The sequence below is a fragment of the Rana temporaria genome, chromosome 2 (assembly GCF_905171775.1).
Source record: "Rana temporaria chromosome 2, aRanTem1.1, whole genome shotgun sequence".
NCBI classification, from domain to species: domain Eukaryota; kingdom Metazoa; phylum Chordata; class Amphibia; order Anura; family Ranidae; genus Rana; species Rana temporaria.
Genome location: NC_053490.1, coordinates 11594417 through 11608328, shown reverse-complemented (window position 1 = coordinate 11608328; position 13912 = coordinate 11594417). Strand labels below are relative to the sequence as shown.

Genomic DNA, 13912 nt, shown 5'->3' with positions numbered 1-13912 from the left:
TGTTTTTAGGTGTAATTCTAAGTATGCCTAATGCTGTGTGTTAGAATCTTCTTAATTGACAAATTTGTGTAAAAAAAATACAACTTCATTTTCTTTTCCCACTTTCTAAAAACTTGTGATTCAAAAAAATGACAATTCCAAAATATTTATTATTTGGGGTGTTTTCTTTCCAAAATGTGGTCATTTGTGGGCATTTTCATTGTTCTGGGGCCTCAAAAATTTGAGAGGTAGTCAGGAAATTAGAAGGGTCATTTATGCCTCTAGAAAGCCTGAAGGTGCTACTTGGATGTTGGGCCTCTGTGTGTGGCTAGGCTGTGAGAAAGTCTCACACATGTGGTATCTGCATACTCGGGAGGAGTGGCAGAATGTGTTTTGGGTTTTTAATTATAAGTGTGCCTATGTTGTGTGTGAGATTTAAATTATTAAAATGCCAATGGTTAAAAAAAAAAACATTTTATTTACTTTAATCATTTTCCAAAGTACTGTGCCAAAAACTACAACTTCCAGAAATTTCTTCTTACTAAATACCTCAGACTGCTATCCAAAAAGGGGTCATTTTGGGGATATTTGTACTGGCCTTAAGAAATTAGCTGTCAGTACCTCAGAATTGATAAATTTTCAAATATCGATACCATGGTTTGTAGACTCTATGGCCCAGATTCACGTACAGCAGCGTATCTTTGTGCGGGCGTAGCGCATCTCATATGCGCTACGCCGACATAACATAGAGAGGCAAGGCCAGTATTCACAAAGCACTTGCTCCCTAAGTTACGGCGGCATAGCGTAAATGGGCCCGCGTAAGCCCGCCTAATTCAAAGTCCCCTATGTAAATGAAGGGCCTAACGAATGGCGCATGCGTGCGCATGCTTAGAATCACGTCGCATATACTCCCTAAGATATGCCGGCATAATGCCTACGACGTGGACGTAACCTACGCCCGGCCACATTCACATACGACTTACGTAAACGACGTAAAATATGACGGCTGTTCCGACGTTTCCGACGTCCATACCTTAACAAGACTTACCCCTGCTTTAAGAGGTGTAACGTTACGCCGGACGTACGCCTTACGTAAACGGCTTAGATTACAGCGACAGGCGCAAGTACGTTCGTGAATCGGCGTATCTAGGTCATTTACATATTCGACGAGTAAATCAATGGAAGCGCCCCTTGCGGCCAGCGTAAATATGCGCCCAAGATACGACGGCGTAGGAGACTTACGTCGGTCGTATCAAGCCAAAATTCAGGCATATCTTGTTTCCTGAATAAGGCGCATAGATACGACGGCGCATCCGTGGAATTACGCGGCGTATCAGAAGATACATTGGCGTAAGTCCTTTCTGAATCCGGGCCTATAATTTTCAGTCAGACTAATAAATAATTTACACCTATTTGTTGTTTTTTTTCTTTTTTTTTTCATCAAAAAAATGTATCAGAATCCATTTTGGCCCAAATTCATGAGGAACGATTATTTATTTGCAAAATGTTATAAAAGAAATGAAGAAAAATAAGTTTTCTTTCAAAATGTTTGTCCTTTATTCGCTTAAAAAGCAAAAGAAAAAAAAAAAAAAAAAAGTTATATCAAATAATGCCCAAAAATTCATTTGGGTGTTGCATGGCTGAGTAATGCCCTGTACACACGATCGGTTCATCCGGTGAAAACGGTCTGATGGATTTTTTCATCAGATATCCGATGAAGCTGACTTTCATCAGTCTTGCCTACGCACTATCAGTTAAAAAAAACGATCGTGTCAGAACGCGGTGACGTAAAACACAACGACGTGCTGAGAAAAATGAAGTTCAATGCTTCCGAGCATGCGTCGACTTGATTCTTAGCATGCGCTGATTTTTAACCAATGGATTTCCCCACAGATGATCGTTTTTTTCTATCGGTTTTTTAACCATCAGATAATTTTAAAACAGGTTCTAAATTTTTTCACCTATGGGAAAAAAACTATGGGGCCCACACACGATCGGTTCGTCTGATGAAAAACGGTCCATCAGACCGTTTTCATCAGACGAACCGATCGTGTGTACGCGACATAATTGTCATTCACATTGTGACAGCGCTGAGATCTGAAAAGTGGCCTGGATTGGAAGGGGGGTGATTGGGTCCAGACTTCAAATGGCAGTACACCTTTTGATTTTAGAACCACGTTAAAGAAAATCTGTCCTCCCACCACCCATTGTCCACATGCTCCCCTTTGTCCAATTTAGTGAGCCGAGCAGTGGGCAATCAATCAGATATATCAGTGGGTGGGGGAGTGCTCAATCAAGAGAGCCTGTCCCTTTGCCCTCAATGAACAAAGAAAAAAGTTCCCTTTAATTTTGACTTGAAAGGTAGGGCCCATGTATATGGTTAGGCCTAAGGCAAGCCCCATTGTTTTTTAGTTTACTGGATATGGCACGGGACACATTAGATGCTATCAGTTGCCATTGTGCTGGACTGGGCTTCTGATGTATCCCTGAAGCATTATAGAGGAATGGGCCCCCTCCAGACCTATGTGCCCTTAAATTATCTATTGCTATATACACCCATCTGCCACAACAATAAGACCACTGACAGGTAAAGTGAATAACATTCATTACAATGACATCTGAAAGTGGGTGGGATATATTAGGCAGCAAACATATTGTCCCTGAAGTTGATGTGTTGAAAGCAGAAAAAAAATGGCCAAAGTATAGATTTGAGTGAGTTTGACAAGGGCCAATTTACAATGCCTAGACCAGTGGTTCTCAACCTCAGTCCTCAAGTACCCCCAACAGGCCATGTTTTGGGAATTTCTCTTAGATAAAATAGCTGCCGAAAATACCAAGCCATTGACTCTGATTTAAAGCTCCTGTGCAAGATAAAGGAAAATATGCAAACATGGCCTGTTGGGGGTATTTGAGGACAGAGGTTGAGATCCACTAGCCTAGACAACTGCACCGGAGCAACTCCAAAACTGCAGCTCTTGTGGGATGTTCCCATTCTGCAGTGGTCAGGACCAACCAAAAGTGGTCCAAGGAAGGAGAACAGGGTCGGGCGGTCAAGGCTCATTGATGGAGGTGGGGAGAGAAGGCTGGCCTGTGTAGTCCAATCCAATAGAAGTGCTGCTGGAGCTCAAATTTCTGAAAAAGGCAATGCTGCTTCTCATAGAAAGGTGTCAGAACACACAGAGCATGGCAGTTTGTTGTGTATGGGGCTGTGTAGCCGCAGACCGGTCAGGGTGTCCATGCTGACCTGTATTCACAACTAAAAGTGCCTACAATGGGCACGTGAGCATCAGAACAGAACTACGGAGCAATGGAAGAGGGTGGCCTGGTCTGATGAATCACGTTTATTTTCTTTTACATCATGTGGATGGCCAGATGTGTGTGTATCACATAGCTGGGGAAGAGATGACACCAGGATGCAGTATAGGAAGAAGGCAAGATGGCGGAGGCAGTGTGATTCTTTGTCTGGTGGAGTTCATGTCTTGATTATTCTGGGCTGTTTTGGCAGCAAAATGGGGACTTACTAAGTTTTAGTTGGGTGTTCATAATGTTAGGGCTGGTCTGTGTATGCTAAAACATGGAAACACTCATAGATTAGAGATAAGACTGCACTATACACAGGGGCTTTGATGAGACAGTGTTTTTTCCACATACAGTATATTCACAAATGTTGTGTAGCTAAAACCTCTGTTTTAAATGCAAATTGTTAGTGTATTTTTTTTTGCATAGGGGGACCCCTATGCAAGAGGGACTCCTGCACGTTTCAACTTGCTGAGTCTTCTTCAGGGGGTTCTTTTGAACAATGCAATAGATAGATTCTGTAAAGTACATAACAACCAACAAATAAAATAGAAAAGTACAAAAGATGTATACATACAGCATATCATATATACAAATATCACTCACAATGTGTCGGTTGGAGACCGAAATTATGCAGACACCACCGGGAGGTTTCCAGGTAGTTCTTGGGCTTCAATGCTTTTGTGATGGATCGATGGAGATATCTATGTTCTTGCTTCCATACAGAATATGCATCTGTTGTCTGTATGAATTTTCATCCATATATTGTTTTTTAACTTATTATATATTAAACTTTTTTGCATTTAATTCCATTATTGTTTTTTACTGGTGCCTTTAAAGTCCCTTCCATAGTATTTTTCCCCAGGATGTGGCACCAATAATATCGGGCAATGTAGGCACTTCTGATAGATTTGAGGTATAGCAGATTGATGGGCGGACGGGGTGCTTTCCCGTTATGATGTCGTTCACATCGTGCTGCTCGTGCTCGCTCCCGGGGCACACAGCGATCAGTGATGAGCTGTGTCCCTCGGACGCAGCGTATCCCTGATCAGGGTAACGAGCCAATGATCTAGGCTCTTTACTATGTATCAGCTGTAGGCTCTTTAATATGTGATCCCCGCTGAGCAAGCGGATGATAAAGGAACGGATCTTCACGGGATCCGCCAGTGTTAAAGGGCCTTAATGCCCCGTGCACCCGAGCAGTTTTCCCATCTGAAAAAGTAAGATGAGAGCTTTTTATCGGGAATCCCGACCGTGTGTATGCTCCATCAGACTTTTTCCAACTGAAAAACTGCCAGAAAAAAGAATGAGTGCAGGTTCTCTATTTTCCCATCGGGAAAAAATCCTAGAGGGAAAACCGTTCGTTTGTATGCAATTTCAACGCTCAAAAAAAAACATGCATGCTCCGAATCAAGTCGACGCATGCTCGGAAGCATTGAATTTCATTTTTCTCAGTTTGTTGTAGTGTTGTAGGTCACCGCGTTCTTGACTGTTGGAATTTGGTGTGATCGTGTGTACGCAAGACAAGCTTGAGCGGAATTCCATAGGGAAAACCATCGTGTTTTTTTTTCACAAGAAAACTGCTCATGTGTACGGGGCATAAAGAAAAAAAAATGAATGCAGCCACCACATCTAATGATTGGTAAGCTGTAATATTAGATTTTTGGTTTTGCATTTATTAGCACTTTAATGGCTTAACAATGTTATGACTGATGTCTTTCAAGACCTGCCTAACCAAGTATTCTGTTTGCCTTTTGTCCAGGATAAAAATTTTTACACCTACTCTAAGCTGAGCGAGTCACAATGGAGAATGGTTCCACCATTAGGAAAGACCTTGAGCTTCTTGGACTTGAAGAGATAGAAGGATTCAAATATTTTTACTGTCCTGTTCTTAGTGTTATCTATTTGTGTATTTTGATCTTGAGTATTGTAATTGTGTTTGTGGTATTGGCAAACCCCAGTCTTCATGAACCCATGTACATTCTCATCTGTAACCTGGCGCTCAACGGCATTTTTGGCAGCTCCATATTTTTTCCAAAGTTGTTGATGGACCTTTTGACTTCTACCAAGACCATTTCCCGTGATGGCTGCCTGACCCAATCCTTGTTCATCCTGTTTTATGTCTACCTTGAGATTATGACTTTCTCCGTCATGGCGTATGACCGTTACGTGGCTGTGTGTCACCCATTGCAATATGCTACCTTAATGACCAGTGTAAAGGTAATCAAAGTTTTGATCGGCTCTTCTTTGGTCTTGTTCATCTTACTTTTGGTTTCCATTCTCTTAACGATGAGATTAACACTTTGCGGGACACAAATCAAGAACATTTTCTGTGATAACATGTCAATTTTTATCCTGGCCTGCACAGACACCACTGTTAATAATATATATGGAACATTTATTACCATTATGATCACATGTTTCTTCATGTTAATCATTGTCTTTTCATATGTGCGTATATATATTGTCTGTCTTAGATTATCTAAAGAGTCACGTCACAAGGCAATGCACACCCTGGGCACACACTTGATAAATTTTTCTATTTTCCTCCTCGGATTTTTCTTTGTGGCTATCCGACACAAGTTTGGCCCCATCAACTTGCCTGTTAGTGCCCAAGTTGGGCTGTGTATGCCTTCCTTTGTGATTCCTCCATTAATGAACCCTCTAGTTTTTGGGGTAAGAACGAAGGCCCTGAAATCAAAAATGGTTTTACCTTTCAAAAAGGGTGGATGCACTTCAAAAACTCCTGCACCAAATTAAAAAATAAAACTAATAATAAAACAGTGAGGAAAAAAATATATTTTTTTGTTATTGAAATTGTGAATTCCTCAAGAACAGGGGTCTCCATACCTTCTAAACAAAGGGCAAGTTTACTGTCCTTCAGACTTTAGGGGGGCCGGACTGTGTGTTTTGCGTGTCGGAAAAGCATACAGACTAAACGTTTTCCTGCTAGGATTTTTCCTGGCGGGAAAAAAGAGATCCTGCTTTTTCCGGCAGTTTTCCTGTTGGAAAAAGTCAGATGGAGCATACACACGGAAAATTCCCGACCAAAAGCTCTCAGACTTTTTCCGACTTGAAAAAACGATCGTGTGTACAGGGCATTAGAGGCATACTGCATACCTGGATGAAATAGCGTTTGAGTGGTTGCTTTGCACAAATTTGGAATCAGAACCTAGGTTTGTTGACGGGGCCAGTCCGAGATATGCGCTACATACATATCCTCACAACTCCTCTCACAAGGTATTGGAATGGTACGACAAATAAAAAAATACAAGTACAAGAAAGGACCTTCAATGAAAGGTATCATGGCACAATTATGTAGCACTACCCCTGAAGGAGCTGCTGGTTTAATTTGGGGTCTGCCGTTACCTTACTGTTCACCATACTCGATCTAGGGGTTCAAAAAATGTCTGCACCAACACTTTGGTTTCTTTTTCTTTAAGAGTTTTATTAAACAGGTTCTCCAACAGAGGGGGTAGAGGGATAGGGAAGATTCAGGTACATTGCTTTGCGGATTACGGGTAGTCTTAGATCCAGAGGACAAATCGGTTCCACGCTGGATTTAGCAACCACCGGTTTAGGCCCACTCTCACTGACCTAGCAGCTGGTGCGAAGCTCATTTAAAGTCTCTGCCACAGACTTGATAAGTGTCGTTGGGTCGTTACATAGCCCTCTGCCACAGGATCGTGTAACCATGCACACACTTGGCGAAATTTCAAAGAAAGTACACAGCTCACAATGCCAGGATCTTTCAGCCAGGCCGGCAGCACAGTGAGGCAAGTTGGTCCTGATGCGTCCTTCAATTGAGTCCCCAATTGCTTGGCTTCTTCCCGCAGGCAAGACAGCACAGGACCACCCCTGGACCAGTAGGCCCCCAGAAACTCCTGGGCCTACTTTCAGTTGTGGAGCCTCGGGCCAGCAGGCCCCGAGACCGGAAAAACAGTGTCAGCGCATCCCTGAGGCCAGGAGGGTCATCAGGTCAGGATCAGAAGACCCTGCCAGAACGGTGTCTGTCCCTTAAGTACCCTCCCCCAGAATGCACAGCGGGTTGACCACGCCCACTGAGCTGTTTCTGGGAGAAAGACACCCAATGCACCCAGCCTATTGCATTTTCAATCTTGACTCCCGGTGACAGCGACACCTGCAGGCAAGGAGAACATGTGCAACACAGCTGGACTGGAACAGAAACCCACAATTTGGTATAATCCTCTGAGCTAAACTACACCTCAGGTAACTAAATTTACAAAATAGCCCTGTCGGTCATATGTATTGTCATAATAATCGGTTATGTCAGCTGAATTTTTTTTTGGTACTATAATTGTTACTGATATCTTTGCTCAATAAAGAACCCTTGTTTATTTATTTTTTTTACAAAATAGCGCCTACTAAACAGGAGCAGGGCGCTACACACTCCCCCACAGGCCCGGACTAGGACAAAAAATAGGCCCGGGCATTTTGGAATGAGCAGCCCATGACATCTTAACCGGCCCCTTCTCCACTCTTCATCCTGACTGATCCCCCGGGAGAGGGGGAAACCCTGCAAAGGTGCAGGGGGCGAGGGGAGAGGGAAAGAGCAGGGGGGGCAGAGAGCACCGGGAAGAACCTTGAGAACATGGGGTGGGGTGAGAGCACGGGGGAGGCGGAGAGCATGGGGGGGCAGAGAGCACAGGGGAGAGGCAGAGAACACAGGGAGGAAGAGGAGAGCACAAGGGGGCCGGAGAATATGGGGGCCTGGAGAGCACAGGGAGTCGGGGGTTGGAGAGCACAGGAGGAAGCAAAAACACAGGGTGGGGCAGAGAGCACAGGGAGGGCAGGAGAGCACGGGGGCAAAGAGCACATGGGGGAGGCGGAGATCACTGGGGGAGGCGAAGATGACTGGGGGAGGCGAAGATGACTGGGGGGAGGCGAAGGGCACAGGGGGGGCAGCAGAGAGCATGGGAAGAGGTGGAGAGCACAGGGGGTAGGTGAGGATCAATGGCAACGTAGAGCATGGGAGGAGGTGGAGAGCACAGGGGGGGCTGGAGAGCACTGGGGGGCTAGAGATCACTGGGGGAGAGGCAGAGGGTACAGGGGGCAGTGTAGAGCATGGGGGAGGTGGAGAGCACAGGGGGGGCTGGAGAGCACAGGGGGGGCTATAAAGTACTGGGGGAGAGGCAGAGGGCACAGGGGGCAGAGTAGAGAATGGGGGGAGGTGGAGAGCATAGGGGGAGAGACAGAGGGCATAGGTGGCAACGTAGAGAATGGGGGGAGGTGGAGAGCACTGGGGGGGGCTGGAGAGCACTGGGGGGGCACTGGGGGGATAGAGAGCACTGGGGGGGCTGGAGAGAATTAGGGGGAATTGAAAAAAGCACAGGGGGAGGTGGAGAGCACAGGGGGAGAGGCAGAGGGCACAGGGGGCATGGTAGAGCATGGGGGGAGGTGGAGAGCACAGGGGGAGAGGCGGAGGGCACAGGGGGGGCAGCGTAGAGCATTAGGAAGGTGGAGAGCACAGGGGAGAGACGGAGGGCACAGGGGGGCAGCGTAGAGCATGGGGAGGTGGAGAGCACTGGGCTGGGGTGTTAAAGAGCACTGGGGGGCTGGAGAGCACAGGGGGAGGTGGAGAGCACAGGGGAGAGGTGGAGAGCACGGGGGAGGCGGAGAGCACAGGGGAGGCTAGAGAGCACAGGGGAGGCTAGAGAGCACTGGAGGGGCTAAAGAGCACTGGGGGAGAGGCAGAGGGCACAGGGGGGAAGCGTAGAGCATGGGGGAGGTGGAGAGCACAGGGGGAGAGATGGAGGGCATAGGGGGCAGCGTAGAGCATGGGGGGAGGTGGAGAGCACAGGAGGGAGGCTGAAAGAAGAGGGGGGCTGGAGAGAATTAGGGGGAATTGAAAAGAGCACAGGGGGAGAGGCGGAGGGCACAGGGGGCAGCGTAGAGCATGGGGGAGGTGGAGAGCACAGGGGGAGAGATGGAGGGCACAGGGGGGCAGCGTAGAGTCAGATTCAGAGAGACTTACGCCAAAGTATCTACTGATACGCCGTTGTAAGTCCAAATGTGCGCCGTCGTATCTATGCGTGGTATTCAGGTAACTAGATACGCCTAAATTTTGCCAAGATACGACCGCGTAAGTCTCCTACGTCGTCGTATCTTGGGTGCATATTTACACTGGCCGCAAGGGGCGTTTCCTTTGATTTATGCCTCGAATATGTAAATGAGCTGGATACGCCGATTCACGAACGTACTTGCGCCCGTCGCTGTAATCTACGTCGTTTACGTAAGGTGTTTTTCCGGCATAAAGTTAAACCACCAAAAAGCAGGGGTAAGTCGTTTAGGGTATGGACGTCGGAAGTGCCGTCGGATTTTACGTCGTTTACGTAAGTCGTACGTGAATGGGGCTGGGCGTAAGTGACGTTCACGTCGTACGCATTGCGCCGTCGTTTCTTAGGGAGTATTTGCGACATGATTCTGAGCATGTGCGCGCATGCGCCGTTCGTTCAGGCCATGCATTCACATGGGGTCACGATTCATTTGAATACAACACGCCCACTGCCTTGCTACTTTGAATTAGGCGGGCTTACGCCAGCCCATTTACGTTACGCCGGCGTACATGGGAGCAAGTGCTTTGTGAATAAAGTACTTGCCTCTCAATGTTACGTCGGCGTAGCACATATGAGATGCGCTACGCCAAACTAAAGATGCGCCCGTCTCTCTGAATCTGGCTAATAGATTTTAGGCAAACATTTTTTTTCCTTTACAACTCCTTTAAATTCAGAGATAAGACATTGCCCAGTGTCAGTGCCTTTTTTGTTTGAAATCAGCCATCTGTAGAAATATTTTCCTTGAAATCAGGGACGCCCTCTGTAAAATGGGCAGATACCTACAGTACATACGTTGAATTTCATCAATTTCTAATCTATATCTAGATGAACATCTGAGGCCCCGTACACACGACCGAACATGTCCGCTGAAACTGGTCCACGGACCAGTTTCATCGGACATGTTCGGTCGTGTGTAGGGCCTACCGGACAGTTTTCCGGCCTAGCGTACAGGTTTCCAGCGGACAAAAGTTTCTTAGCATGCTAAGAAACTTGTCCGCTGGAAACATGTCCGTCGGACATGTCCGATGGTTAGTACGACTCATCGGACATGTCCGCTGGTTATGACGTATAACCAGCGGCCCGAAATCCCGCGCATGCGTCGAATTGATTAGACGCATGTGTGGAAGCATTGAACTTCCGTGTTAGAGAACGTCGGTGTGTTCTACATCACCGCGTTCTCTGTCCGCGGGGATTTTGGTCTGATGGTGTGTACAAGGCCTGAGTGTAACTGGTTGGGCATTCTGAAGTTTGATTCCTTTGTCCTTTAATTTTCAATCTTTCAAGAGATCATCCTTTGGGGTTATCTTATCTTCACAATAGACCCTATCAATGATACCCCCTTGGTAGCCTCCTACTCTACATTTCTGATGTTTCCTTTATGAAGCCTTTCCATATTGGAACATTCTCTGCATTAAGGTAAAAGCCTCTTGTGATTAGCTGCCCCCCAACCCCCCTTAAATACTTATCTGAGCCCGATCAGGCTGTGTCTGAGAGGAACAGTGCTGCTTTCTCTCTCTCTCCTCACTGGAGTCAGCAGTGAGAGCCATTTCCTACTGCTTTCAATTAAATCCAGTGAGGAGGGAGAGGGGAAGGGGCCAAGCTGCGCTGTATGTGTCAATAGATACAAACCGCCCATCTTGGGATCAAGCCCATATGAGTGCCCCCATAGCAAACGACTTTCTATGGGGGCACTTGGAAGGGAGGAGGAGCCAGCAGTGCCAGTGGGTAGCCCCAAAAGAAAGAGGTTCGGGAAACCATTGCATAGAACAGGTAAGTATAACATTATTATTATACAGGATTTATATAGTGCCAACAGTTTGCGCAGCGCTTTACATCAGGGAAGACAATACAGTCACAATACAAATCAATACAGGAGGGATCAGAGGGCCCTGCTCGTTAGAGCTTACAATCTAGAAGGGAGGGTCATGTGGAACAAAGGGTAGTAGCTGTGGGAGATGATCAGATGGACTCAAATGAAAATACAGTTGTTAGGTGTGGGAAGGGTAGGCTTCTCTATAGAGGAGGGTTTTCAGGGATCCTCTAAAAGCTAATAGAGAAGGAGATAGGCGGATAGATTGGGGTAAGGAGTTCCATAGGCTTGGAGAGGCTCTGGAAAAGTCCTGGAGACGAGCATGGGAGCAGGTGATGAGAGAGCTAGAGAGTAGGCGATCTTGAGAAGAACGAAGAGAACGATTAGGTTGGTATTTAGAGACTGGATCAGTGATGTAGCTGGGGCAGAGTTGTGGATGGCTTTGTAGGTAATTGTTAGTAGTTTGAATTTAATTTGTTGGGTGAGCGGAAGCCAGTAGAGGGATTGACAGAGAGGAGTAGCAGAGACAGAGCGGTTGGTAAGGTGGATGAGTCTGGCCGCAACATTCATGATGGACTGAAGGGGGGTTAGAGTAACATGTTTATTATTTAAAAAAATGAAGCCTTAGAATCACTTTAATATAAACAAGCTGTAACCCACCTGTGAAATTGAGATCATTGTTATGGAGAAAGTGGTTTAATGCTTGATGAGGTTGATGCTTGCCAGATGATAAATCAAGTGTAAAGTCAACTACGGCATTGAAGTCACCTCAAATTTTGGCCATGTTTATGGGTAGAGATTTGTTTACCACTTAAGGACCGCCTCCTGCACATTTACGTTGGCGGAATGGCACGCCTGGGCACAGGCACGTACCTGTACGTCCCCTTTAAGTGCCCAGTCGTGGGTCGCGCGCCCGCAACCCGGTCCGAAGCTCCGTGACCGCGGCCGCGGGACCCGCAGACCCGATCGCCGCCGGTGTCCCGCGATCGGTCACAGGAGCTGAAGAACGGGGAGAGGTGAGTGTAAACACACCTTCCCGGTTCTTCACAGTGGCAGTGTCACTGATCGTCTGTTCCCTGATATAGGGAAAGGCGATCAGTGACGTCACACGTTCAGCCCCGCCCCCCTACAGTTAGAAAAACATATGAGGTCACACATAACCCCTACAGCACCCCCTAGTGGTTAACTCCTAAACTGCAATTGTCATTTTAACAGTAAACAATGCATTTTTATAGCATTTTTTGCTGTGAAAATTACAATGGTCCCAAAAATGTGTCAAAATTGTCCGATATGTCCGCCATAATGTCGCAGTCACGAAAAAAATCGCTGATCGCCGCTGTAACGGTCAGGGGTTAACACCGTTACGATATTCCATTCCACCAACCCAAGACAGCTTATCGACACTCCACAATCCAGCAGACCGGACCCATTGGATTTCCCCCAGAAAACGAGACACACACAGCTCTGTTCTCTGGTTCCAAACGAATAGATTTTAATGACAAACTCAGGCTCTTTTTATACAGTCAGGGCCAGATCCACAAAAGAGATACGCCGACTTAACTCGATTTTTCTAATTTTACACGGCGTGTATCTTTGCGCCCGATCCTCAAAACGAGAAGCGCCTGAAATTCCGGCTTTTCCGTCCTACCTAAAAAAATTACACCGGCGCATTCTCGTGCGCAAATTACGCTAGGCACGCCGCTTTATTTGATAGGCAAAGATGCAAATGAGGGAGATAGGGCGATCCACAGAATTAAGTGTGTGCGCCGTAGATTACGCCCTGTGCGCACCTGTTAGTTTCCTGGTGGGAATTTACACTTTATAAAAGCAGCCCTAATTTTACACATGCCGTCTGAATGTCTGCTGAAGCAACACCATTCAGGAAGAGCTCAGCACACACACGTTCAGGACTAAAATCTCTCTGCCAAAATGCCAGGACCATCAATGATCCTAGCTGCATTAGTGTCTATAGAGGCACAAAGAAGGAGGAGGGCACAGAGGAGGAGGAGGAGGGCACAGGAGAGGGTATACCGCCCACGCCAAGATTTGTTTGGCATGCCTGCTTCTGAAGTATTCCGCAACTACAGATTTACCCGTGAGGCCATCCTGGAATTAACAACAATACTTCAGGATGATCTTACCAGCCCAACCCAACGCTCCCATGCACTGCAGCCACTCACCAAAGTACTGGCAACTTTGCATTTTCTTGCCACTGGCTCATTCCAACGCACAAGTGGAGGCGTGGCTGGGATGGCACAATCCTCCATCAGCAGGTGTGTGCACCAAGTGGTCCCTGCAATCCTGCGGCGCATGGGAAATCAGTTTCAAAAACCCACCCAGGAGGATCAGCGTTTAAAGACCATGACAGACTTTTATCACATTGCCAGATTTCCACGCACCATCGGGGCCATTGATTGTACCCATGTGGCACTACAACCACCCCATGATACTGAGCACATGTTCCGGAATCGTAAAGGCTGGCATTCCATCAATGTGCAAGTCATCGTAGATGCCCATGGCCTCATCTGGCACGTCTGTGCTAAATTTCCGGGATCCTGCCATGATAGTTATATTTACCGGCAGACCCAGATCTCAAGAGATTTGGACCAGAACATGTATGGAGACAGCTGGCTGATTGGTGAGTGACATGTGTGTCAGGTATGTCCCCCCCATGATGCTCACATCACAAGGGGCACATGCATGACTAATATCCTCCTGTCTTTTCCCTTACAGGTGACTCAGGATATGC

The 13912-nt window shown here is 46.7% G+C and overlaps 1 protein-coding gene across 1 annotated transcript; it reads left to right on the top strand.

The window, feature by feature from the left end:
- Positions 1-5042: 5042 nt before the first annotated feature.
- LOC120928144 (putative gustatory receptor clone PTE03) lies at positions 5043-6036 on the top strand. The gene has a single exon (XM_040339257.1). The coding sequence runs from the start codon at positions 5080-5082 to the stop codon at positions 6034-6036; it is 957 nt and encodes a 318-aa protein (XP_040195191.1). The 5' UTR covers positions 5043-5079.
- Positions 6037-13912: the final 7876 nt, after the last annotated feature.

Excerpts from the sequence above, each read along its gene's own strand:
- LOC120928144 (XM_040339257.1), top strand. The coding sequence starts at position 5,080 with ATGGAGAATGGTTCCACCATTAGGAAAGACCTTGAGCTTCTTGGACTT.